The sequence below is a fragment of the Dendroctonus ponderosae genome, unplaced genomic scaffold (genome assembly GCF_020466585.1).
Source record: "Dendroctonus ponderosae isolate FM_Combo_2020 unplaced genomic scaffold, Dpon_F_20191213v2 Dpon_F_20191213_4, whole genome shotgun sequence".
Lineage (NCBI taxonomy): Eukaryota > Metazoa > Arthropoda > Insecta > Coleoptera > Curculionidae > Dendroctonus > Dendroctonus ponderosae.
Genome location: NW_026018611.1, coordinates 2,372,527 through 2,396,050, shown reverse-complemented (window position 1 = coordinate 2,396,050; position 23,524 = coordinate 2,372,527). Strand labels below are relative to the sequence as shown.

Genomic DNA, 23,524 nt, shown 5'->3' with positions numbered 1-23,524 from the left:
TCTCTGGAATGATGTAAAAACGAGCGTTCTTGCTCATTTTGCTTCCGAGAAACATGCAAAACGGGACGGAAAACATGAAATTTTGCAATAATCTTTCGCCACCCTTGCACAAAACAACGATCATTTTTCTAATTTAATAGATAACAGAAGACTGTATTTTTTCTACATAACCCCCTGACTTTAAAGCTGGATCCGCCCCTGATTTAGCCCTAAATAGACTTCTTTAAAGTTGATTTAAGCCGCATTCTTCAAATTAGCGTCTTTTCGGCGTCGTTTCACCTCGACGTCCTGTGTTACTATGCATGTTAAATTCCTATACTTTATACATTAGTGTGTTTTTTTCTCAATGTGGAAAATTCTAATGTGAATTTTGGAAAAGTAACGTATTATTGTCCAAGTATGTCAAGGCGACTTCTCGAACAAAATAATCGAAACCACAAAAAAAAATTAAATACCCCTGGTGGGACTCGAACCCACAATCCCCTGCTTAGGAGGCAGATGCCTTATCCATTAGGCCACAGGGGCTCGTTAGTTACTATCGTTCTTAACCGACACATTTCAATGTAGATCAGTGATTTTCAAGCTATCATGGCCCTCCTTCTACTTGAAGTAATTTTGCGCCATAGATCACAAGCCCTATAATCAGTCATTTGTAATGGTGTAATCATTTGTAATACTTTGAATGGTAAATTTTCAAATTTCATTCGTCAGAGCCATCTGTACACTCAGTTCACACAGCCGAATAATCACAAAATATCCCCCCTGGGGTATGTTCTGTGCAAATAATCAGCCGATTTATGTCAACGTCAACGCGCTAAGAAAATTGGTATGTGGGTGAACACAGAACATCCCCTCTTTATTTTGGTTATTTTGTGGGTGAATGTTTTCCGTACTGACACCCATTTCTGGTTGTTTTACTATTTCAAGCTATTCACGAAAGTTCAATGAAAATGACTGGATTACCGGGAAAAAGTAAGCGATTTAGCACGACAACTACCCATTGTTAACGCTCAAATAGATTGGAATTACGTTACAGGGGTTCCGGAAACAGAGGACCAGCAGAGAATGCGGTTTCAGGTGGAACTCGAGTTTGTGCAGTGCTTGGGAAATCCCAACTACTTAAACTGTAAGTTATTACGAATCGAGCCCATTTTACCCTCCCGATAACTCGAGCAACCATTGAACCACGATAATGTTGACTTTGTTTTCAGTTCTCGCACAAAGAGGTTACTTCAAAGATCCCACCTTCATACATTACCTGAAGTACCTGATATACTGGAAGGAACCAGACTATGCAAAGTATCTGAAATACCCCATGTGTCTCTATTTTCTCGACCTGCTCCAGTACGAACACTTCCGCAGGGAGCTTGTGAATGCACAGTGCACCAAGTTTATAGATGACCAACAAATTCTGTTGTGGCAACACTATACCAGGAGAAGGAGCCGCCTCATGACAACAGCAGCTTCAAATGGAACCAGCCAGGATCAGAATCCCGGCAGTCAAGCCACCAATCCACAACAGAATGGGCATATAACTAGCTCTATGAAGATGACATAGAGGAACAGGCCAAAATCCTAATGGTCTTACGTGATAGCAGATGGCATCCTGAGTGCGTGAAATGCGTTTTGCGAGAAGTTACATTTGAACGAAATCTTCTGAAATGGCATTTTTCGCACATTTATACTACATAGTTTTAATTTACTATTCCCTATCAATTCAGAATAATTTTTCTTTCTGCACAATGAGCGTCGAGGAAGATACAATAGTTCACAACTTGTCAACTGATTCTGCTCGTATCATTGAACTTCCCAATTCGTTAACCCACATATCAATAACGGTATAATAATTGATATTCGCTACGCCGAGGCTCTTCTTGTTTGGCATACCTTCGTTTACGAATCGGTTCTCTACTCACAGTCTAACATTGCGACCAGAAGGTATGCCTTTGCTTCAGCCACTAGAATGTCCTCATTCCATATTCCTTTTAGGACATATTGCGACTACGGGATAATGTACAAACTATGATTTGAGGCCACTTTGTGTCAAATTGCGGTATTAATACAAATCGTCAGAGGGCTTCTGCTGGCATTTGGCCCCATCAAGCGAAACATGTTCTACGTGCGTAATAGTAAGAACTTCACTGTGCTTATCCTAATATTAGGTCTATTAAACTCGTATGAGGCAAGGAAATCCGGATCTGCAAAGGGCATGCAGTTGAGACAGAAAGAAACGAATGCTGTCAACTTTATAAGGTGAGCGCCGTTTAATAGTGATTCATGGGGACACCAACATAATTATTTTCTGCATTGTAAAACTTAAATGCATCTTCTAGGTCCAATTTACAATATTTGTGGCAATATCAATTTTAGATTAGCCGTGATGAGACTGATTTACGGAGTGGCCACCAGAGTAGGACTAGGAGAACAAATTTCTGAGGCGTTAAATGGGGCGTTTGTCCCCCCAGGAGTGGACGAGTATGATGACTACGGCGATGATGGCCTATTTAGCAGAGGCGACGACTATGACTATTAAGTGTTTGTTTAAAAGATGTATCGCAAAATAGTAGTTATGAAACAGAACGGAGTCAAGCTCAATTTGAACCTAAGCAATTACATGGGCGTCTGACGCGTCGTATGTAAAATCAACGTTTTCGTAGCAGCCTGTAAAGTTTCGGACAATATCACCCCATAAAAACGTTCGTTTACATTTGGGGCAATTCCCTTGAATCGGTACGTACTCTCCAATCACCAGGAAATGCTTTGAGAGACAAATCAAATGGCATCTTATGTTACATTCTTTGTTTAAACATGTCACCTGCTTGGCACTGCTCAAAACTCCAAAGCACAAGTCACACGTTGAATTGGCGGTTCCTGACTCTACTGGAATGCAATCCCTAAACCTCGATTGGACGTGTGCTCCTCGGCAAACCAGCATGTGTGGTGGAAGCTTTTTCCCAGGCTAGAAGCTCTTTGTGGTTATCAAATGTACTAAAAACGAACTACCTGGAAGTACTCACCAGAAAATCTGTAGCCAAAGCATTATTGAGCCAGCGGATGGTTAACGGCAGGCGCTGCCATGGCCCCACTTGCAACATTTGCCCCAATACGGTCAAATAGAAATCAAACGACTTTTCTCTGGATTTTTTCTTGGCCACATGTTGCAATCGCCTTGATTTTTGTGAGTGTTGCCAAGCCCATTCAAACTGCAGATTACCCCCGCGTCAAATTATCAGCACAAATTGTGCAGCTACCTACCTTGAGCGCAGAGATCTCGTCCAGAAATCCGTGTACAATCAGCACCATGGTCCTGTAATTGCTCAATTTATTATGCCGGCGAATAAATTGCTTCGTTCACATACCAAGGCCCTCGTTGGCTGGTCCGATACGCGCCCCCATATTGCTTCCCTTTATTATGCTTTACTATTCTGCGATTGGGGTCAACTGTATACCCTATGTAGCAACGTCCAAGATATTTTGGATTTTCGCAATACAGCAAATACACTCCATGAAAAGCTGTCGTCATCTTGAACTACGAAAAAACGACGAAAATAAGCTCTCCATTCTATGAACCTGATTTTGATTTTCTTCAACTCAAATTTGACGTTAACGTTGATAAACATTCAGATTTTTGTTGTTAAAGGTTGCGTTCACAGATTATAAAACTATGGTTATGGTTGCGTTCTACTCATAGAGTAAGTAAAATACTTTCTCTATGGTTCTACTCTCCGATATCAAACACGAAATCGTTGTCTTCTCCAGAGACACGTACTTGTCTCTGTCTTCTCTTCTGGTTAACGGCTTTGGTTCGAGACACGTTATGATTTTAGAATATTAGTTAGGTTATAAAAACGTAAACAAGCTCTTGTTTAACTTGTTCAAATTAGGCTGAAAAAGTGTTTAGCAGTTACCTGAAAAGGATCAGCTTCAGATGGGAAAGGTCCCATTGAGGTGCAGAGTATGCTGGGTGAGGGAAAAAAAGCAGAGGATGGTTCCCGTAACAGATCCTTGTGCAGAGGGGCCCCGATCAATTAGAGACGCAATTCTGTTGTGTGTACCAACCTCGGTAAGTTTTGCGCAATGAAGGTAAAGCTTGCTTAATATAATGTTGAAATGGTGCTTTGTAGACTATTAAAGAGGACGATTTCATATGTAAAGTTTGTTTCGAGCAGTTGACTCCTGCCTTCCAATTTGTGGCTCTGTGCCTGGAAACCGAGAAGCTTTTAGAGCAGGAAAAAAGCAAGAAAGCCGGCCTTCCAAACATAATACAGGGTTCTGAAGAGAATCATGATAATGATGAAGGCGATTTGAACCCTTGTTCTGCGGAGCATTCTCCTGAGCCAAGCGAAGAGATTAGCGTGAATGGAATTGATGCAAACGCAAAAGCTCTAGAAACTCCATCGAAATTTGGCGAGTTATTGGATTTTGGCCTAGACAACTTGCGATATATATCTGTGCCAATTCAACCCAGTGAAAACTTAAAAACAGAACTGACTCGGACTGGAGTAAATATTGTCAATTTATCAAGCGATCCCACCAAAAAGAAACGGTTAATACTTCTAACGAGAGACTTGGACATGTTGTATAGAAATGGACCAGCACCGCATCCGAAGTAGGGTTTTCTTTTTTGAATTTTAAATGGATTGGTAACTGGGTGCTTTTCAGCTCATATCTAGAAAGAGAAGCTGATTCATCGAAGACGGTGTTCTCCTGTAGACATTGCCCAGCACAAATTGACGACGTTTATCGCTTTCGACAGCACTGTGTGACTTTTCACAAGAACAAAAGGGCTTTTTCTTGCCGTCGTTGTGGAAAAGAATTTTATAGTTTGTTTCTCAATTTAGGATTTTCGCAGTTTTTATCACTAAGTTACAATAACTTGCAGGTTACCAGCATCTACTTAACCATGAGAAAATGTTTGAGGGTGAAGACAAGTGCAGCTTTCAATGTGCAAGGTGTAAAAAGGTGTTCAAGTCTAAAGCGCAGCTTCAACGCCACCAAGAGGATGTGGCCGACGCGCCTTCTTGCAAGTTTTATAAATGCAATGTTTGCTTTGTTAAGTAAGTATTATTTATCCAGTTGCTTTGCAAGCTTGCTGATCGTTTTTGACTCCTTGTCCAGATTCAAATCGGAAGACTTTAAAAACCATTGCAAGGAGCACGCAAATTTCCTCTGCGTAAAATGTGGGAAGTGTCTGACATCGGCATGCAGTCTTTCTCAACACGAGATCAAATCCCATCCAATGGAAGCACATCCTACCGCCGAGTCTAGGGCCCAAGACTACATGTGTGAAAAATGCGGAAAGATTTTCCAGTCTTCTATAAAGCTTCGTTCGCACATAAGGGGTGCACATAAGGAGTTCAAATGTTTGCCCGTTAAAGAACCCGAATGGATGTTATTTCTAAACGCCGAATTTGTAGGTGGCGAGCTATTCATTTGCGACAAGTGCGCCCGCCCATTCACTTCCAAAAGATGTTTAACCCTACACTACAATTTGAAACATTCGACGAAAGCGGGTTCTGTGGGCGTTTCCAGGGCGTTCTTCTGCAATAAGTGTAATAAAGTGTGTCTTACCAAATCCGGATTGAAACATCACATGCGGTTTATACATCCGTTTAGCAACCCAGCCGCTGAAGACGCCAACAAGATCCACAGTTGTCCCGGGTGCCATGCTAGGTAAGCAATCTTCCGTTTGAGGGAAACAAAGCCAACACGTATTCTTCAGTTTTAGGACTGAATCGGAACTGCAGGAGCATCAGTCGATTTGCGTGGGACCTGCGGAAACTAACGAGCCGCTAACACGCCTCAATTCAAATAGTAATCAGCCTTGTTTTAAGTACGTTTTTCTTTAACTAAGCGAATATTTTGTTCTAGCCGCCTGCGTTTGCAGGATCTGTCATAAAATAGTGGGCAAGATCCATACTTTAAAGTTGCATTACAAGGTAAGTTCACTAGTGAGCCGATGTGAAATGGTTGGCAAAATAAACAAATGCGTTTTAGGGGCATCTGGGGCTGCGACAGTTCGCGTGTCACATTTGTGGTAGAAAAACACAGTCACACTTATCTCTAAGACGACACCTATTGAAGCATGCTAAATCCACTGACAAATTCAGGTGTGTAAGACGAAAAAAATTGTGTTCAAATCAGCGTTATATTCTGAGCTCTTGGTTGCAGTTGTAAGATTTGTCAGGTGTCCATGTCATCATTCGTCGAATTGGAAGAGCATATGGACAAATTGCACCTAAAAAAGAGGTACAAATGCAAATACTGCCCGCAAAAGTTTGGTTTAAGAATGTTGTGGCTAAGCCACGAAAGCATCGAACACGAAGAAATCAATGCTAAAAAAGAGAAGCTGTTGAAAATGCTGATGTCTCAACCAATTTTCTTGCGAGACCGCCGGTACGTAAACTCGGACCCCAGGGGTTCAACTAAAAAGCTGCGAATGGATGTCGATGAATTAGTGGATAAGCTGAAGACATCGGGTGAAATCATTGATGAAAATCAGCAGTTAGAAGCCGTGGTAGAGGAATCAAATTCCCAGAAGAACGAAGAGTTGTTTACAGAGGAGCAGTACGCCTGTGAAGTCCTACAAAGATATAACTTAATGGAATAGTTACGGCTGAAAGGGGTACTTTAATTTTAACATTTGTCATTTATTTTTTTCTGCAACAAATATATCGACAGCGTTTTGAACTACCAACAAACAACCACTTCAATCACGCCTCCAATTTCTCTGATTTTTCCACGTTTCAAACGTGGACTGTCTCGCTTTCTTAAATCTAAACTATATTGTCAAGTATAATAACACCCAACTATAGTATGTATAAATCGGTTAAATTAAGGTTCCGTTTCCTCAGCATTCGTATTGATAATACTCTCCTCGAGGTTATCGCGGCGGCTTCGTCGGGCGAACACTGCATTCAGGTAGCCATAAGTGGAAGTAAAAGTTATTCCATTGTAAAGGCACATGCCAGTGATTAGTAGCACAAAACCGAAAAGCTGCAAAAAAAACGGTGGAGATGGCGCGAAAAAGGTTGATGCCTGGTACTTACCTGAAGCCAGTGAAATGCTTGGCCGAAGAAAGCCAAGCTGAACACCCAAATAACGATTGTGCGGACGCTATCCAGAACCATTCGTGTAGTTGCCGACATTTCTTTAGTTACGCTAATGCCGGCAAAGTTGAAAAAGGCGATTGAAATTATCGTGCCTGCAAAGAACCACAAATGCAATGTTATTGGCGTTAGATTCGTTAATGAAAATTAGCGTTTCAAGTACCTAGTATGGCAAAAAATAACGGTATGCTGTTTCCGATCTGCACCAATGCGTCAATTGCGTCCTCTAGACGATCGCCTGAGCGTTGCGTTAACGGAGGAACGGCGTGAATGAAGTAGAAGGGGATCTGGAGAAGGGCCAGAGTGACGAAACCAAATAAACCTGCCAAACCAACGGTTAGATCTAAAGTTGGAACATAATGGAAAGTGATCAACTGCACCTTCCCAGCCTACGGCTTGTAGAGAAGGGATATTTTCGCCACGCACAAACTTCTCTTCGACCACCATTTGGACTGCCTGTATGATTTGAGCAATTACTATCAGCATGTCTCCAGTAATAACATCATTTTTGTTATGCTGCTGTTCGCCGTTCTGAGACACAAAGTCTGCCACTCCAACAACGGCTAAACCTACAACAAATGTATTGTTGCTAATGCTGTTGAGCCGATTTAAGTCCTGTGGTCTACCTATAATAACGAATCCAATCCCAGACCATTCCCTGCGTTCGAGATTTCGATTCAAAAAAGCTACGCTGAGAAGACCGACGAACACGATCACCGATCCTGCAATTCGCGTTAGTTACTGGCTGTTTTTCGATTAGCCAAACCAATTTTTACCTCTGAACATTTGAAAACTAGAGGCGAAAGTTAGATTCAGTCCGATGTACATGATGGAGGTGGCGGTCATGTCACAAATTGCAGGTATATACAGGATTAAGGGGTTGAAGTTGCGGTTTCCTTTAGTCAGTTCTGAAACGTCCTCAGTTCCATCCTGATTAAAGGTCAATTTATTATGGGTTTTACATTTTCACAACGGCTTAATTTTCGATCATTGGAGCTAGTGATTCATACTTTTTGATTAATTTATTAGCACATAGACTGATAAAGCTTGTGAACTTTGATGTTCAATTAAATCTCAACACATTACTCAAAACAGTTTGATTGATCATGGGATTCCTCATAAATTATCCAGATTTTTTGCATGAATCATTGCAAATGATAAAGAATTAACGACAATGACAAGTTAACTTACTGCCCTTCTGCTGTATATAATGTACAGGGTCTTGAATAGAACCAGGCACATCAGCTCACCCAAAAACATGGTGCTGGCCTGGAAGAATGGGTGATCGAAGTTCTTCAACTCACCATCTCTTCCAACCGATTTTATAGTATCAGCCCACCTGGAATCGAAATAATCTAATTGCTTTTGGCTAAACAGTTCAGCTAAAATGCAGATTCATCAAGAGTCTACGTACTTGGTACTGATTGTGTTTATGCTGCCAGTAAACACCATCAGGAGGGCCAAAAACACTTGGAATCGCGTCCAAGCCATGTCTGAACATTAAATCGAAAAACCAAATTGAAACGAGTTACTATGTGTTAAAACTGAACACTTTGATTCCTCTTTATCAAACAAAAATAAACATAGTTGACACTGACGACGATTGACAATGGTTGGCGTTGTCAACATAGATAAAGACAAGTAGGTTGTCAAGAGTCAGTTTGGTTGGACGGTTCTGACGCGTTGCCGCCAAACAATTAATTTAATCCTTTCAGCAGTTGCAAATTCGATTTACATAATGAAAAGAAAATAAAATGGATTTTTAATCCATAAATAATAATCCATAATAATAATAAATGAAAAGGGAAAATAAATTGCAACAGCAATGTTTATTAAACATATAAATAGTTATTACACAGGTGCTCGACGACTATTCACACAGAACTTAGATGGCTCAGATTTCTAAGGCCGCTAAAGCAGTAACCATCAGGTTAGCCTCAGAGTAACGTTTCTTTATTTCCTTCAGGGACCACTCGACTAGTTTGGCTGCTTCTTTCTTCCTCTGACTGGAGCACTTTGCAGAAGTAGACAAAGCTGACGAAGTCTAAAAAACTAATATTAGCAACAGTCAAACGTCTCAAGACGAAGTAAATTTCTACCAAATAGAGTCCATACAGAGCTCTCATGTTTTTAGGATTGATCTTCAAAGCTTGCGAATAGTAGGACCTGGCAGTCTCCAAATTCTCCAGGCCTCCTATGGTGTATTTAATATCAGCATATCTCTGATGCAACAAATGGTTGTGAGGGTTGTGAAGAATCAGCTCTTCCACGCAGAAAGCTGCTTTACTGAAATCCTGTTCAGAAATGTACAATTCGGCCAGCTCCTGCCAAGCCTCAACATCTGCCATAAATCTACAAAAAAAAACCATGAAAGGCCAGTTTGCTATTCAGATTGAGGGCGTTGTACATCTTCAAATAATCGGTGAGCTCCTTGATAGCATCAACAGTTCGCCCTTGGGCCTTTAAAACGGCAACTTTACGTTTTCTGGCTGCACTGTTGGTTTCGTCAGCTTTTATAATGCTGTTTAGAATGTCTGTAGCCGTGCCAAAATCCTCCTTAGCTTCGAAATACATGGCGTGCAATTTTCTCACTCTAAGACTGCTGGGAAATGATTGAGAAAGACTTTCGATGCAGGTCTCTGCTACATTGGGGATGTGACAGTCCAACGCAGCAAGGCAAACTTGCTCTAATACCAGAAACTCTGAAATTCAGTTCGCGATAAAATAGGGCACCTAGAGATACTGAAAAGGTTACTTTCATTGCCTAGACTGTTCACTTTCAGCCACAGTCCATTGAGCCAGATATCCAGAACTTCTCTGCTCTTTCGATCATTGTTTTCTCGCCAGTATCGCAACTGTTCAACATCGCCTGAAAGTTACACATGTTTAGACACAGCCAGTATCTGGAATAAGGATTAATTCGTACTTTTTTGAGCCCCCATTAGTGCAGGATTCTCTTTTTATTCGAAATTACTTAATTAGAATAAATTAAACAACGTGAATTGTGGGTTAGAATTAATATGATGACATTTTACTGTAGCTGGGCCGACCTCTATGAATTCGTTCTTACAATCAGCAGAAACCGGAAGATGGAAGGTGTAATATTGTCAGCGACGTCAAGTATGCCAGTCATACTTGCACATGCCAGTCATAGATGAAGACAACTACACAGATCTCAGAGGTTAACTCTGTAATCTGTGGACAAGCAGAGACTCGAAAGAACAAAATATATCCGCCATAGAGTAAGTAAAATAAGTAATTATTTTACTTTACCCCCGTGATCGTGAACGCTCAAAAAATCGTTAAAGTGTGCCGAAAATGTCTATTATTTCAGATTTGAAACTTCTACCAGGCTTTTTAATGAGTTCGATTCGAAAATGACGTAAAATTTGAGGCATTTTGAGAAAATTTTCAATTTTTCAAAAAATCGACCCCCGCCCTTGTAAAAATGTCGGCCAAAAAACAAAGTTTTACTCACACCCATTCGTCAATAATTCATTTCTTTCACAAGGAATATTTTCCGCATAAAATCAGTACTTTTCCACTTTCGAAGAAATTAACAACCTTCGTTGCCTAGAAACCGTCCCTGGTGACATGCACAAAATATCCCCCCAAAATATACGGGGTAAGTTCTGTGGTGACATGTTTTTCCGGATACACATGGGGCACATGTAAAATTTTGTCGCGATTTCCCTCAATTGTCTATCTATGATTTCGCTTTCAATCCATAGAGAAAGTGAAATAATTATTTTACTTACTCTATGTCCCAACCTCTGTACATCTCCTTTTGTGATCTGCAACTCTTGAACTCTTTTATATAGAAATAACTCTCGGATGCAAAGACATTAATTTGTGTGTACATTAAACTGCGATTCAATATATAAATCAGTTGAAATCAATTAAGAAAAATGCATTTTGTTAGGGGAATGTAAGTGAGAGGCAGCTGTTCGCTCTATTTTATTAGGTTAATCTCTGAGTTAACCTTTATGTGTTCTTGAAAGTGCAAAGAGTTATTTATAGTTAGTTAGATTTCTATTGTGGCTCACGAGTTGATGACTGTGACTGTGAAGCTACGAAAAACTATGGCCAAAGAAGAAGAATACGATAAGTTGCCTGATAAAGATGCTGCGAAAGAGTTCTATGCCAAATATGAGCCCAAAGAGATACTGGGAAGGTATGTTTACATTTGTTGGACTGCAGTCCAAACTGATAATCACGCCTTGTGCCTGTGTTTCTGCAGGGGAATATCTTCCACAGTGAGACGATGCATTGAGAAGGAAACGGGCAAGGAATACGCAGCCAAAATTATAGATTTAAGCAATGATGATTCATCAGTGGAAGCCACCCATCAGGAAGTAAACATCTTGAGGATGGTCGCTGGCCATCCCTATATAAGTAAAAAGTCCATGGCATGCGGAGGTTTCCCCTTGAAACGCAATTTCTTGTAGTTGAGCTACAAGACGTGTTTGAATCCAGCACATTTATCTTCTTAGTATTCGAGCTGTGCAAACATGGAGAGCTATTCGACTATCTAACTTCAGTGGTAACGATGAGCGAGAAAAAGACTCGCTATATTATGCGGCAAGTGTTTGAAGGTGTGCTGCACATCCACTCTAGAGGCGTTGTTCACAGGTAGGTATGCGATAAGAACTCATGTTGAACCCATTTTATTGGTGTTGATGTTTCTTCCAGAGATCTAAAGCCAGAAAATATACTATTAGACGACAATTTGAATGTTAAAGTAACTGATTTCGGATTTGCAAAAGTGCTGAAGAAAGGCGAACTTTTGCATGGTAATTTTCAGAACCCTTTAATCTAATTACAATACTTGTTGTACATGCTCTGTGAGTAGCTGTAACTAAGAACTTTTTCCTTTGTCAGACTTGTGCGGCACCCCGGGATATCTGGCTCCTGAGACCCTAAAAACGAATATGTTTGATGACGCTCCCGGTTACTCGTTTGATGTAGACGTGTAAGTACGTTAGTGAATTTTCAAAAACGACACGTAAAGAACTTTTCTTCTAGGTGGGCTTGTGGCGTCATCATGTACACTTTGTAAGTAGCGCAAGATAATGTTTCAAGTTCATCTTCACGTTTTCTGCCCTATAGATTGGTGGGTTGCCCTCCGTTTTGGCACCGAAAGCAAATGGTGATGTTACGCAATATAATGGAGGGAAAATACTCGTTTAGTTCGCCAGAGTGGGCCGATATTTCCGGTAATCAAACCCATTTTTTTCTAATGTTGGATACAGTTTCATTTCATAATCAGAATCACCAAAGGATTTGATAAGAAAGTTACTAGTAGTGGACCCGAAGCAAAGAATAGGCATCAAAGAAGCGTTAACCCATGAATTCTTTCAGGCAGTGGTAAGTAGATCGGATTAGCGTATTTTTCAGTTGATTTTGTCATACATACTTTGACTACTTTGTTCGTATTTAGAAACTTGAGACAGTTTGCCCGGATACTAGTTTAAATATTGTTGTAAGTACTTCAGTTTCACATCAAAATCGGGCTTTTTCCACTTAAATGTGCAGCTCACTGTTATTTGTGCAAAACTGCACAATTGTTGCAGTTTTAAATTCGGCACTTGGGCTGCTTGTATGTGGTTTATTTGTACTGGTTCTTTTGTCGATTATATTTTTTGTTAATTTGATCCAGCAACTGTGGGATCAAGACATCTCCACGCTGAAAAAGTCTCTACGCAGAGATTCCCGCAGGATGACAATAATTTCAGAGTTGGCTTTGGTAATACATGTTGTATTTAACATTAACCCGACGTGGTTTTTCGATTTGGTTTGGACATTAACACCTTAAACAATGTCAATATAATGGCTCCGTTGCGCTTTTGTATTAGTCCCCGTATTAGTCGTTGATTGTTATGTTGAATTTAAAGGCTAGAAGTGTTCTGGCTGTTCATTGGGTAATTTCCTTTCTTAGAAACTGCAAGCGAGCCACTTTGATGCGCGCAGAAAATTCAAGTTGGCCATTATGTTTGTGCGAGCGATGATCCGAATCCAACGACTTCGATTCACTCCAGAGCCCCTTTCATTGGAGGCCGCGAGAGGCGATCCATATAGGATCAAGATACTTAGAAAAGTGAGTAGCCACTTCAGCAGCAATGCTGAACAATAATGAGTTTCCGATATTTATTTGCAGATTGTAGATGGGTGTGCGTTTCGCGTGTATGGCCACTGGGTGAAAAAGGGCGAAGGACAAAATCGAGCGGCTCTATTCGAAAACGCCCCTAAAACCGATCTCAAACATATATACCTCGCAAATCTTAGTCGATAGTTTTTAATTTTAGATAGTTCCTCGTTGTTAGAATTGATTAATTCACTTTTTTGTATTAGTTTCGTAGTGGCATTGCAGTTAAGGCACTCTAAATGCCTTATACTGTGTAAGGAGCCCTGCGTGCCGCAATGTAAGTGAATTACAAAGTTTTCGGAAAAACTTTCCTTGCCAATGTACTGGGTAAACCTTAGCTAGACAAACATGTGTTATTTAAATATTAAAAAACTAATGAGCACTTTCTATCCATTATAAATTTGACCCAACAATCATTTTCTGCATGTAAAAAATGGGAAATTATTTTGTAGCTGCAAATGTTTGGCTTTGTGCTCAATGACGTAGTCGCCGGTTTTCCTCGTACATCTGCTGCGAACGTTCTCTGCAACGGAACGCATCAAATTCGCTGCCAAATGAAAATGGACATTGACACTGATTGACACGTTTGTCAGTTGTGCTTTATCATCGATGTCGTATATTTATCCAAAAATAATAGCAGGGTGAATTGGCCGAAATAGCCGCAGAGTCGTTTAGCTTTTTATTTGAGACTGTTTAGATTAATTTACGGTGGAAACATGAAAGTAACGCTTAAGAACTTGCAGCAGCAAAGCTTCGTAGTGGATATAGATTCTAATCAAACAGTAAGTCCACTTTTGCAGATTAAAAAGCGTTCTATTGAGGACCCCTGTGATGTGCCACTCTTTTGGTTTGTAGGTTAAGCAGCTCAAACAGAAAATTGAGGCAGAAAAGGGAGCAGACTATGCTTCAGAGAACCAAAGACTAATCTATGCAGGTATGAAGATGGTATTCCTTTTGTTACTGCTACTAGATTTGTCTGGTTATGAGAAAAACCTTTCGCTCGAATTTTATGGTGTCTAATTGAGCTTTAATTCCAGGAAAAATTCTAACAGACGAAACTGCGTTGTCCGAATACAACATTGATGAGAAAAAATTTGTGGTTGTGATGGTAACTAAGGCAAAAACCACAGAGAAAACCGAGTCTGGAGATGGAACAAAAGCACCTTCGACCATGTAAGTATCTGTAACAACGACTAACTTAATTCACTTAAATATGCTCTTTTCAGAGGTACTGCAACCCCAGAAGTGCCAGCTACTCCTCCAGTAACCGCTACTACGCCGGTAACTTCAGCTCCTCCAGCCTCTAGTGTTGCGGAATCAGCTGCACCAATTGCTTCCTCTCTTAGTAGCGCTGCCGAATCAACGCTACTAATGGGTGAAGAATATGAAAATATGGTCAAAAATATCATGGATATGGGATATGCTCGAGATCAGGTAGAAGTTTTCCACCTTAAGAGTATAGTTTGTGAAGAATAATCCATGCTTCTGCACTCAATAGGTCGAATCGGCGCTCAGAGCTAGTTTTAACAATCCTGACCGAGCTGTTGAATATTTGATTACTGGAATTCCTCAAATATTCGAAGCTGAGGCAAGTCAACTACTAGTTTTGGCGTTTTTTTCCAAACGAAAATGTACTCTCGTTTAGGTGAACGAGACCACGGACATGTCTGGAGTGGATCAAAGCCAGTCTGACGCCGAAGATCCGCTGGCGTTTCTCAGAACCCAGTCGCAGTTCCAGCAAATGCGGCAAGTGATTCAGCAAAACCCCCAGCTGCTTAACGCTGTTTTACAACAGATTGGGCAGACCAATCCGGCCTTATTACGACTGATCTCCGAAAACCAGGAGTCTTTTGTGAGGTAATTGCGATAGATGATGACTTGATAAAGTTTGGAACTGTAAGGATGTGTGTTGCTTTAGGATGTTGAATGAGCCGGCTCCAGGAGCGGCGTCCTCCAACTCAGTTCCGGTTGGATCAACGCAGCCAGCCGAAAGCGTTGCAACCCCCGCAGTAGGCAGTGGCGGGGGCGGCGGCGGTGTCGGAATTCAGGTCAGTGGTTTCTGTCGATATTTTTCTCGGTTTTACGTCTGGTTTTCCGGTAGATTACTCCGCAAGATAAAGACGCAATTGATCGATTGAAAGCACTTGGTTTCCCTGAGCAGTTGGTTATACAGGTACATTTTGAATTGTCTAGTGATTGGTAGCTTCTAGTAGTTTAACTGGCTCGTTTATTTTCAGGCTTATTTTGCCTGCGAGAAAAACGAAAACCTAGCAGCGAATTTTCTTCTTTCGCAAAATTTCGACGAATAAACTTTGACACTTTCGCCTCTAGTCTTCTCCACGGAACACTGGATTTTAACCCCCCATCTCCTTGTCACCACGTACAGTTGTTCCTTTTTATAAATACCTAAGATTGGATAACAAATAGGGCCGACTATTATAATGTTACAGGTTTTCACACCGCACTACTATATGCCTACCTTGTAAATAACCTGTTCCAAACAGCTACCAGCTTTTTCTCAAACAAGCTATATCAAAATTGGGTTTGTCTTTGTAATATAGTTCTTATAAATATCTGCGTTAATATACTGGTTTGATATAGCGGTTAGTCGTATCTAAACTGTCCCTTAGTGTGTAAAGCTTAAATTCTGTAGCCATTGTGCAGGCTTCTTCGATTAAATATGCAGGGGGCTCCACTTGAAATAAAACAAATGAAAATATTCTTCTTTAACTTTATTTTTTGGCACAGTTTTGCTGCTACATATGTGTTTTGTTCGGTGCAATTGATTACAAATTAAAACGCCACAATAAATATAGACAGAAAGGCAATTCTACAAATGGGAGTAAAAAAGTCGTCTAAACCGAAGGAACGTTGAAATGCGTCCACGCGTGGCTAATTTAACGAATAAATAATAAGAATCTTATGCACTACTATTCGACTAGAATGGTATTTCCTCTAGTTTTCTTCCTAAAGTTTTAAAAGCCTTGGGAAAACGAAGGAAATATGCTATTCACTTTTCCTGCTTAACTGCTTTATCCCGATATAACTTTGCTAATTCTCAGCCCTCGTTAAAACGAACTCCCAGGAATATTGTTTGAAGTAATACTGAAACTAGTTTTGCGTGTAAATCCATTCCTTGAGATTCTAAAATTTGTCATTGTTCCCATTCAAAAAAACCAGCAACTATTCATTTTGCTAAAAACGCTGCTGCGTAACGACATCTCAAAAATACCCATGCTCCTTTGCGTATCTGATATGGATGTGGGGCCGGCTTTTTGTAAATTAAAAGATGTGGTAAAATTGTCCAGTCATCAAGTTTATATCGCCAGAGAGCAGCTGGTAAAGTTGGCCAATACTTTTAGCAGTACACTGGATCGCTAGTCGATGACAAAGCCATTTTCGAGAGGGTGGATAGACTACGCTTAGGAAAACTAGAACCGCCGCTGCTTTCGGAAAATATTTTCCGAAAACTGACAAAAATGGAAACGGTTAACGGCGCTTTTATCCAGATGCGAGATACTTACAACTTTCTTATTCCGGATTCAGACGCCTTTTTCCAAGGCGCGTCGTCCGGCTCGTAGGGCAGAGGACCTTGAACGGGTGCATCTTCGTCGACAGGGCTGTATAAACAAACTATATTACTAAATTTCCAAATATCCCGAAATCAATCAAATGAAACAACATTTAAAGGTTGTTGGTGTTATCCCGGTTTTGGTCAGTAGCCAAACTGATTTTATTTTAAACAACTCTATTGCCGCTTGAAAAAGCAAGAGCGATGGACTGTTGAACATCAACTTACTATGGGAGCGCCTCTTCGACAGGCGAAGGCATTTGATCAAAACTGTCTCTATAGCTTAAACTACCACTGAGCGAGCCCAAACTAAAAAGTCTACTTTTAAATCTACAAAAAAAGGAAAAAGAAAAATCACGCCTAAACCAAGCCGCGGAAACATACGTTTCAGTCTTCTTCTTCGGCCTGTAGGTCTCCAATTCGTCCTCCAAGTCGCTGACCCTGGCTTTCAACTCGTTCCTCTCGTGCAAAATGTCCTTTAGCTCCTGCGTAGTGAATCTGGGCCTATTTGGATCGTCCAAGTCGTAAATTGCTTTGTTTGCGGGAAAGGGGATGTCGCACTGATTGATACAGAAGTTATTAATCCGGGGTATGCGGTTTAGGGTTTAGTTACCATGACCAAGTCCTCGTTTTCTTTTTGGGCAAGTCCAAGTCGCTGCCTGAGCACATTGATGTCTCGCTGCTGGTCCTGCAACTGCACCAAAAAGTCCGCCCTTTCGTCGCACAGTGTCCTCACTTGGTTTTGCATTGATTTGTGTTTTCGTCTCAGTTCTTTGCTGGTTGTGGTCAATCGATCAATTTGTGACTTCAGCTAACATTTGTAAATTAGAACCAAATCACCCGCTAACAGTTAGTGTCTCACATTGTCGGCATCCAAGCACTTCTCCTGAATTAACTTCTCCTTTTCGCGAATTTCCTCCCGATGCTTCTCCAGGCTATCCTTCAGTTTTTGCAACATTTCAGCATCGTTTCCATCCGGGGGCGTTGTGGGCGACTGGTTGTTCGGGTTTTGCACCTTGACCAATTTGCGATTTTCCTCTTGCAGCTTGGCAACCATCGAAACGAGCTCTTTAGTTTCCGATCGCCACTGTTCCTCAATCGCCTCCAGTTCCTGCAACACATGAAGATTATACCGGCCGCCTTTCACTCGCATAATATGCTTGCCCTTTCAAACTTTTGCCTATACTCGGCCTTCTCCAGCTTGTCATTTTCCAGTTGGGAAACTTTCAGTTGCAATTCATTTAGCAGGGTGTTTTCTCGCTCATTTCGTGTTGCTAAGCTTTCCAGTAGTTCTAAGGCATTGATCACTTTGGGCATGAGGGACGTGACAGCGTCAGCTCCATATCTACAACACAGTTTGGCTATTATTTGAAGGTAAATTCTGAAATATAGGCAGAGGCAATTATTAGACTTTGTGTGGAAAAACTCCATTAGAACAGGTACCAAATTACAACGTCACTTTATAAGCAATTAAGAATCCTGACTCACTAAATCAGTGGGCGGAATGTTAATTCGCTGAACAGTTAAGATGCGTAAGACAACTGATTGGGGCTGAAGTATTCAGCTGAACAACCACCAGAGTTACACACGTCATTGGACAGCTTATCTGCTTGAGCCAGGACTCTGTATTTTCTTAACATTGTGCGATCATCGTGAAATTCTTAATATTAAACGTACCTATCGATGATTTTTTCGCATTCTTTGCCAATCACCGAGGCAATGTCGTACACGTCCACAACGGTTACATCGCCTGAAAAGTCGCTGACATCCTCCATTCTATCCAGTTGCAAAGAGTAATTTATTGGAGGCATTAAAATTTGCCACTCTTCAGCCTCCCCACTACAGATAGACCCTCAAAAATCTCAATTTACTCAACAATTTCGACTGTCCCAAATCATCTGTTTTGATCGATGAACATATGTCAGATGTCAGCCAAGCACTACATTGCCAGATTGTTAGCTCGTGAAGTCATAGCAGGTAATCAGACAAGACAACTATTTGTTAAATCCTCTCATGGTGATATATCCAATGCTTAATAATATATACTGAAAATAGTGTGAATTTTTTAAAACGGCATGCCAAAAGTATACTTGATATTCAACATTGCAAGATACATACGGCTCTTTTGCGCTAAAGCTGCCATTAAGTTAACAACAGGCAACAACGAGCTGAAGCCAGGACCCCATGACAGCTGACAGCTAGAAACAGTCAACAGTGAAAACATCCACACCTTAAGTGTTGTTTACATCTTCTATTTGAAAAACTAAGTGAATAAATGTACAAAAAGCACGATATGGCCGGAACTAGGTCCTTAACCGGTACCCCGAGTGTATATTCTCACGTTACAACTAGAAGTAGTGCTAATTTGAGAAGCAGCCGGAGTCTCAAGTCTTTGAAGACCCCTTGGTATCAAAAGCCCCTAGTGCAGCATGCCTTTTTCCTTGACGTGCAGAATGCTTCAATGATTGCAGCCATTTTCTCACTGGTAGAGCACCAAAGCATTGTAGAGGGTGTAGATATTAAGTTCATTGTTCTTGTAGCTGTTGTCACTCTTCACAATTGTAACGGCCTGTTTTGACTTGTATTGCTACGCCATGGCTGCTCCAGGTAGCACCCACTACGGGTACTATTTGATCTCTTACGAGTTTGTTTATGTGGGGTCCAGGCATGGTGAGAACTAACTGCCTGTTCTTTTGGTAAATGTGTTTCTTATATGTTTATGTTCTAGTGCGGAACACTCTGGTGATGTTTGCTGTGTTCTCCATGTTGCTGGCAATGGCTGTTTTAGTAACCAGCATTATGCTCATCATAGCACTGCGAAAAGTAATGCTGTTTAATTTGGAACGATTTCAGATACATTTAAAGTCGCTCACTCGGTTTCAGGAATATGAAAGGAAGATGCTCCCGTGGATTTACGTCTTTGGGGTGTTCACAGTTTTCCGCTTTCTGGCTTACTTGTTTTTCTCTATTGTCAACGACACGATTTTCGCCTACAACTACCTCATGTGCCTGCTAGGAACAATATTTTTTGTCTGCTCTGCATATGGGTGGGTGTTGGTGTACTCTCTGTACATTGAGCTTTCCGATTTGACCAAACTGGAGGATTTGGCACATTTACGGGTAAGTTTCCACTTCCATTTCCCTACTCGTTGCGGTTATAAATGTACCTACTTTCTGTCACTATCGTAAAGGAGTTGCAAAAGAGTACGTATTCTGCTCTTAGAGCCCTCCACCTAGTCTATCACTTGCCAATAGCAGTAGGCTAAAGCTTTTTATTTATCATACATGTCTTGCACTCCAGCCATTGGCAGACTTTCATTTCGGTAAGATCACCTTCATCTTCATCGTTTTGTCCCACTCTGTGGCTACCAACGAAAGGTAACTGAGCCGTTGGTTTTAGATGGGCACAATGCAATCGCTCAACGCCTCCACAGTCCCATCTCTAGCGGGCTCCCGGCCTACGACGCCCCACAGCACAGTATCGACAATGCCAGTATAACAACACCTTCCACAGCCCCTGTGCCCCTCGGAGAAAGTTTCAGTCAGACAAGCTCGTTCATTTCTCAACTGCCAAGTAGCGTTAGTAAATATACGATGTCGAGCTTGTCTGGGGGGCCGAGCTCGCATGAGTCGCAGGTAGCTGGGCCTGCTCAAGTCCGTTATTAAAGCGCCACTTTGTAGAGGTGACATTTTAGCACTGATAAGGGTTCACATCGGCAAACACTTGTTGGTCGCCGTGATTTCTCTTCGGGTCAGGGTCTGGGGTTAACTTTTAAATTGAACTGACTCAATAGTATATTTATTAATTAAGTTTTCCGATGTTTTGACCGAGTAAGTTTCTTTTATCCTTAGAAATCGTTCGAATCAGTGAATTGATTTAAAGTTGCATATTTTATCAATTATCTTTTGATAATGGCTGCTATTCTACAATCGATGTGCCTTTGAGTAGTGGAGTTCCCACAAAGGATTTGAGTAATGTCCATTTTACTTAGCTTAAGTAATTTTAAGTGTGATATAGGTATTACCATTCGTCATTCCGTCCAAAAACTGTTCTAATAGTAATTTTAGTTTCCTATACTTATATATATATTACAGTTTTGAACCATGCGAAACTTGTTTGTGAGCCGTTCCTTAACTGCCTGAATCATATTCCAATATCTCGAAAAAGGCCCCAACTTTCACTGCGACTCCCTTCTCAGATCGAATCTCATTTGGCATTTCCGACACTTCTTCTGCAAGCGATTGGTATTCCAAATCGTCAGCAAACTGTTGTTCAGCCACAATGTCCTCGTCTCTTTGTCCTAGCAGGAGTTTCTTTCGTTCAGTTAGCTGAGCAACTGCCAATTCAGCTTTCTGCAGCTGATCCCTCTGATCAATCGTCAGACCCTCCAGATGGCTGACTGTTTGATCCAAAGTCTTCAACACGCTGTAGGAATGTGGGTAGGCCGTTCTGGTTACCAAGTACTCCCCAGTATGGACCACAACTCCTGGCATATACAATTTTTTGCACAGGGGTATTAAGGCTGTGTGTTCAGGCTGTTTACTCAGTTCCTTTACCTGTTCCCTGGTTCCCTTGAGCGATTTAAGGGTGGCCTCGATTTCAGCTTGTAACTGCACATTTTTGGCAATATCTTTGTCGAGGAAGCTCAGAAAATCGCTCCTGTTACTCAAGAATGCATCGATTTGTTTATGCATATTACCAAGAATTTGACATTGCATCTCAATATTTGAGGTTAGAATTAAGCACAGGTCGCAGAGTAACCTCTGTGATCTGTGGAATTAACGGGGTTATTGCAAGTGCAGAAATCTGCATGGCCGAAGACAATTTAACGTAGTAGGGGGAGATGCGCCAATAGCGTTTGGGTAATTAAAGTTGGTGTGGGAGCGCCCTTACAGGGTATTCTTAAATAAGCGGTTTTTTTGGAAAAAGGGAACACTTTTCTGTTCAAATTTCTTCTACATGCTTTCCTTTTTGCGATACAGGCTGTCAAACATGTACTAACATTTTGACCGCAAATTAAAGCCCCAATTAGTTTTTTCCTTCGTTTATTGCTCTAAAGTTAACCGTTGCAGTGAAAAATCTCTAAAAATACCTTCAATCGATTTGAAAAGGGTGCGAAAAGTAGTTATTAACAGTTGCGATTGTCGTGCAAACAACAAAAAAAAATTGACTTTTGACGCCACGTCTTTCGAAAAGAAAAAACACGGAGAAAAAAACAGAAGAGAAAAAAGTGCAATTTTTTTTTCAGGCGGAATGCATAGCTTTTCGTTGCGACACTTACTTAGGACCACCCCCTATAAGAAGAAAGTAGGATAATAATTTATTTGAGATACTTAAAATGTTATGGTATTTAGGCAATAATTCAGGTTCGGTTCAATTCGTGAGTCGAAACAACACGCTTTGTCGCTATATTCTGAACGATCAGATTGAGGCAGTCTAGGCTTGAAGCTGTGATGCCTGACGATGATTCAGATCCTGGAAAAACGAAAAAACGTTTATTAAATTGAAGCTCATGATAAAGTCGTGCGAGAATAGTATTTATTTTCTAGTACATAAACAGTAGGAAATAGTGCTTCAAGCAATCTATAACTGGAAATTTGATACGTAAACGGCGCTCTAAACATTTTATTTATTGATCACAAAACACAATTTAGTGCGTCCTGCATCCGATGAAAATAGATTTTATTGCTGCTGTATTAAACATTAATATCAAATAACTGTAAATTTCGCTACTCAATGGGTCCGTAAAACGAGGACACTTTCAAAACGACGTCGCTCGCGCTCGTCTTTCAATAGGTCATATTTCCTTGTAAACAAGAAACTGGAGCCTTCTGGGTGTCAACTGTAATTGGCAGTTAGGACTTAAAAATATGGACATAACGTGGAATCTGAGCTGCACAAAATCTGCCACTCTTTGTTCAAGTTTATCTATTTATATGCGTGTTTTATTGGACTATGAAGTTCCGTTCTCTCGGCAACTTTTTGTTCAAAACCTTTGACAGTGGCCCACGTCTGTTACCAATATTGTACCGATAAAAAGAACAAATAAATAAGTATCAGAAATTAAATGGCCTTTGACAGGCAACATAATCGCGCAACTTCAACATGCGGATTACACAAAGTCCGCCGGCGTTATTTATAACCATTAAAACAGGGATTTCGCTGTTTTGATATCGTTTATTTTTGGAGATGCGACATTTATTTTGCCTTTTGCACCAGACGAAAGAAATAAAGAAAATTGACGGCAATAAATAAAGCGGGGTCACTTAGGGAAATGCCAGAAATAGTGCGGCGCAACCCCCCTCGGATCATTTCCATTAAGACATTCGGTAACCAAGTTGCAACAGCAGATGAAGAAATAAATAATTTAAGCAATCAAAAAATGGAAATACAGTTCCGGATATAACGAACTTGAAAAATGAACTAAAACTGGTTCGTTATATCCGGAGTTCGCTATAAGCGAATAATAATACAAAAACACGAGGTGTATTTTATTTCGTTATTTTTACATAGCGTAGTAAAAGTTAGTAGGTATGACTAAAAAGAACACAAAAAGATAAACAAAATACAATTTGAAATCTACTTCATAAAGTCTGTAATTTTTGTTTGTACATTTCTGCTGCAAAAATAGATGTTATTTATGTAGTTTTCAAGATCACAAAAGGACTCCCAGATATGATTAGGAACTTGGCGTGATT

General features: G+C 40.7%; 10 protein-coding genes and 1 non-coding gene across 21 annotated transcripts in view; 5 read left to right on the top strand and 6 right to left on the bottom strand.

The window, feature by feature from the left end:
- Positions 1-452: 452 nt before the first annotated feature.
- Positions 453-525, bottom strand: Trnar-ccu. Its single transcript has one exon. It is a non-coding gene; the product is annotated as a tRNA-Arg (tRNA).
- A 309-nt stretch (positions 526-834) lies between these two features.
- Positions 835-1,786, top strand: LOC109543762 (mediator of RNA polymerase II transcription subunit 31). Of its 2 annotated transcripts, none has more exons than XM_019913619.2 (3): positions 835-972; positions 1,019-1,126; positions 1,212-1,786. In XM_019913619.2, exons 1-3 carry the CDS (start codon positions 945-947, stop codon positions 1,556-1,558), a joined length of 483 nt encoding a protein of 160 aa, XP_019769178.1. In that variant the 5' UTR covers positions 835-944; the 3' UTR covers positions 1,559-1,786. The 2 variants fall into 2 exon arrangements, with proteins under 2 accessions (XP_019769178.1, XP_019769179.1); XM_019913620.2 differs by having other exon boundaries at positions 836-972; positions 1,037-1,126.
- A 454-nt stretch (positions 1,787-2,240) lies between these two features.
- Positions 2,241-5,654, bottom strand: LOC109543757 (structure-specific endonuclease subunit SLX1). 2 transcript variants are annotated; one of them, XM_048665579.1, is made up of 6 exons: positions 5,572-5,654; positions 3,360-3,529; positions 3,256-3,307; positions 3,018-3,203; positions 2,707-2,959; positions 2,241-2,500 (listed from the first exon to the last, which is right to left on the bottom strand). In XM_048665579.1, the coding sequence occupies exons 2-6, from the start codon at positions 3,521-3,523 to the stop codon at positions 2,367-2,369; spliced, it is 789 nt and encodes a 262-aa protein (XP_048521536.1). In that variant the 5' UTR covers positions 3,524-3,529; positions 5,572-5,654; the 3' UTR covers positions 2,241-2,366. The 2 variants fall into 2 exon arrangements, with proteins under 2 accessions (XP_048521536.1, XP_048521537.1); XM_048665580.1 differs by lacking the exon at positions 5,572-5,654 and having other exon boundaries at positions 2,241-2,959; positions 3,360-3,672.
- Positions 3,723-6,713, top strand: LOC109543731 (zinc finger protein 624). Its single transcript, XM_019913571.2, has 10 exons — positions 3,723-4,063; positions 4,125-4,609; positions 4,663-4,823; positions 4,883-5,057; positions 5,119-5,363; positions 5,418-5,673; positions 5,723-5,814; positions 5,872-5,939; positions 5,998-6,110; positions 6,172-6,713. Exons 1-10 carry the CDS (start codon positions 3,929-3,931, stop codon positions 6,608-6,610), a joined length of 2,169 nt encoding a protein of 722 aa, XP_019769130.2. The 5' UTR covers positions 3,723-3,928; the 3' UTR covers positions 6,611-6,713.
- Positions 6,058-8,730, bottom strand: LOC109543745 (solute carrier family 35 member F6). 2 transcript variants are annotated; one of them, XM_019913600.2, is made up of 8 exons: positions 8,524-8,730; positions 8,301-8,448; positions 7,886-8,039; positions 7,736-7,831; positions 7,490-7,678; positions 7,273-7,431; positions 7,050-7,204; positions 6,058-6,238 (listed from the first exon to the last, which is right to left on the bottom strand). In XM_019913600.2, exons 1-8 carry the CDS (start codon positions 8,598-8,600, stop codon positions 6,200-6,202), a joined length of 1,017 nt encoding a protein of 338 aa, XP_019769159.2. In that variant the 5' UTR covers positions 8,601-8,730; the 3' UTR covers positions 6,058-6,199. The 2 variants fall into 2 exon arrangements, with proteins under 2 accessions (XP_019769159.2, XP_019769158.2); XM_019913599.2 differs by lacking the exon at positions 6,058-6,238 and adding an exon at positions 6,630-6,996 and having other exon boundaries at positions 8,524-8,729.
- A 189-nt stretch (positions 8,731-8,919) lies between these two features.
- Positions 8,920-10,178, bottom strand: LOC109543754 (ER membrane protein complex subunit 2). Its single transcript, XM_019913611.2, has 5 exons — positions 10,036-10,178; positions 9,865-9,978; positions 9,517-9,811; positions 9,209-9,461; positions 8,920-9,153 (listed from the first exon to the last, which is right to left on the bottom strand). Exons 1-5 carry the CDS (start codon positions 10,049-10,051, stop codon positions 9,004-9,006), a joined length of 828 nt encoding a protein of 275 aa, XP_019769170.1. The 5' UTR covers positions 10,052-10,178; the 3' UTR covers positions 8,920-9,003.
- Positions 10,179-10,572: 394 nt separating this feature from the next.
- LOC109543742 (phosphorylase b kinase gamma catalytic chain, skeletal muscle/heart isoform) lies at positions 10,573-13,636 on the top strand. Of its 6 annotated transcripts, none has more exons than XM_019913593.2 (12): positions 10,573-11,283; positions 11,350-11,504; positions 11,558-11,741; positions 11,802-11,902; positions 11,991-12,081; positions 12,135-12,164; positions 12,219-12,325; positions 12,379-12,476; positions 12,550-12,591; positions 12,769-12,855; positions 13,048-13,206; positions 13,247-13,636. In XM_019913593.2, the coding sequence occupies exons 1-12, from the start codon at positions 11,162-11,164 to the stop codon at positions 13,271-13,273; spliced, it is 1,203 nt and encodes a 400-aa protein (XP_019769152.2). In that variant the 5' UTR covers positions 10,573-11,161; the 3' UTR covers positions 13,274-13,636. The 6 variants fall into 6 exon arrangements, with proteins under 6 accessions (XP_019769152.2, XP_019769154.2, XP_019769149.2 ...); XM_019913590.2 differs by having other exon boundaries at positions 10,576-11,283; positions 13,267-13,636; XM_019913595.2 differs by lacking the exon at positions 12,769-12,855 and having other exon boundaries at positions 10,575-11,283.
- Positions 13,637-13,815: 179 nt separating this feature from the next.
- On the top strand, positions 13,816-15,975 carry LOC109543750 (UV excision repair protein RAD23 homolog B). The gene is made up of 9 exons (XM_019913607.2): positions 13,816-14,036; positions 14,110-14,188; positions 14,292-14,427; positions 14,481-14,688; positions 14,753-14,842; positions 14,900-15,111; positions 15,173-15,302; positions 15,356-15,427; positions 15,492-15,975. Exons 1-9 carry the CDS (start codon positions 13,971-13,973, stop codon positions 15,561-15,563), a joined length of 1,065 nt encoding a protein of 354 aa, XP_019769166.2. The 5' UTR covers positions 13,816-13,970; the 3' UTR covers positions 15,564-15,975.
- Positions 15,972-18,793, bottom strand: LOC109543744 (RILP-like protein homolog). Of its 2 annotated transcripts, XM_019913597.2 has the most exons (8): positions 18,503-18,793; positions 17,990-18,170; positions 17,688-17,936; positions 17,439-17,636; positions 17,210-17,385; positions 17,054-17,155; positions 16,779-16,874; positions 15,972-16,724 (listed from the first exon to the last, which is right to left on the bottom strand). In XM_019913597.2, exons 1-8 carry the CDS (start codon positions 18,634-18,636, stop codon positions 16,613-16,615), a joined length of 1,248 nt encoding a protein of 415 aa, XP_019769156.2. In that variant the 5' UTR covers positions 18,637-18,793; the 3' UTR covers positions 15,972-16,612. The 2 variants fall into 2 exon arrangements, with proteins under 2 accessions (XP_019769156.2, XP_019769157.2); XM_019913598.2 differs by lacking the exon at positions 17,054-17,155.
- Positions 18,794-18,992: 199 nt separating this feature from the next.
- On the top strand, positions 18,993-20,932 carry LOC109543756. The gene is made up of 5 exons (XM_019913614.2): positions 18,993-19,310; positions 19,366-19,495; positions 19,554-19,648; positions 19,709-19,945; positions 20,226-20,932. The coding sequence occupies exons 1-5, from the start codon at positions 19,101-19,103 to the stop codon at positions 20,322-20,324; spliced, it is 771 nt and encodes a 256-aa protein (XP_019769173.1). The 5' UTR covers positions 18,993-19,100; the 3' UTR covers positions 20,325-20,932.
- A 922-nt stretch (positions 20,933-21,854) lies between these two features.
- Positions 21,855-23,524, bottom strand: part of LOC109543755 (myogenic-determination protein) — an 8,291-nt gene continuing 6,621 nt past the window's right edge. For both annotated transcript variants that reach the window (XM_019913612.2, XM_019913613.2), the window contains exon 6: positions 21,855-22,301. In XM_019913612.2, coding sequence (XP_019769171.2) covers positions 22,189-22,301 — 113 coding nt within the window. In that variant the 3' untranslated portion in view covers positions 21,855-22,188. The remainder of the gene's footprint in view (positions 22,302-23,524) is intronic.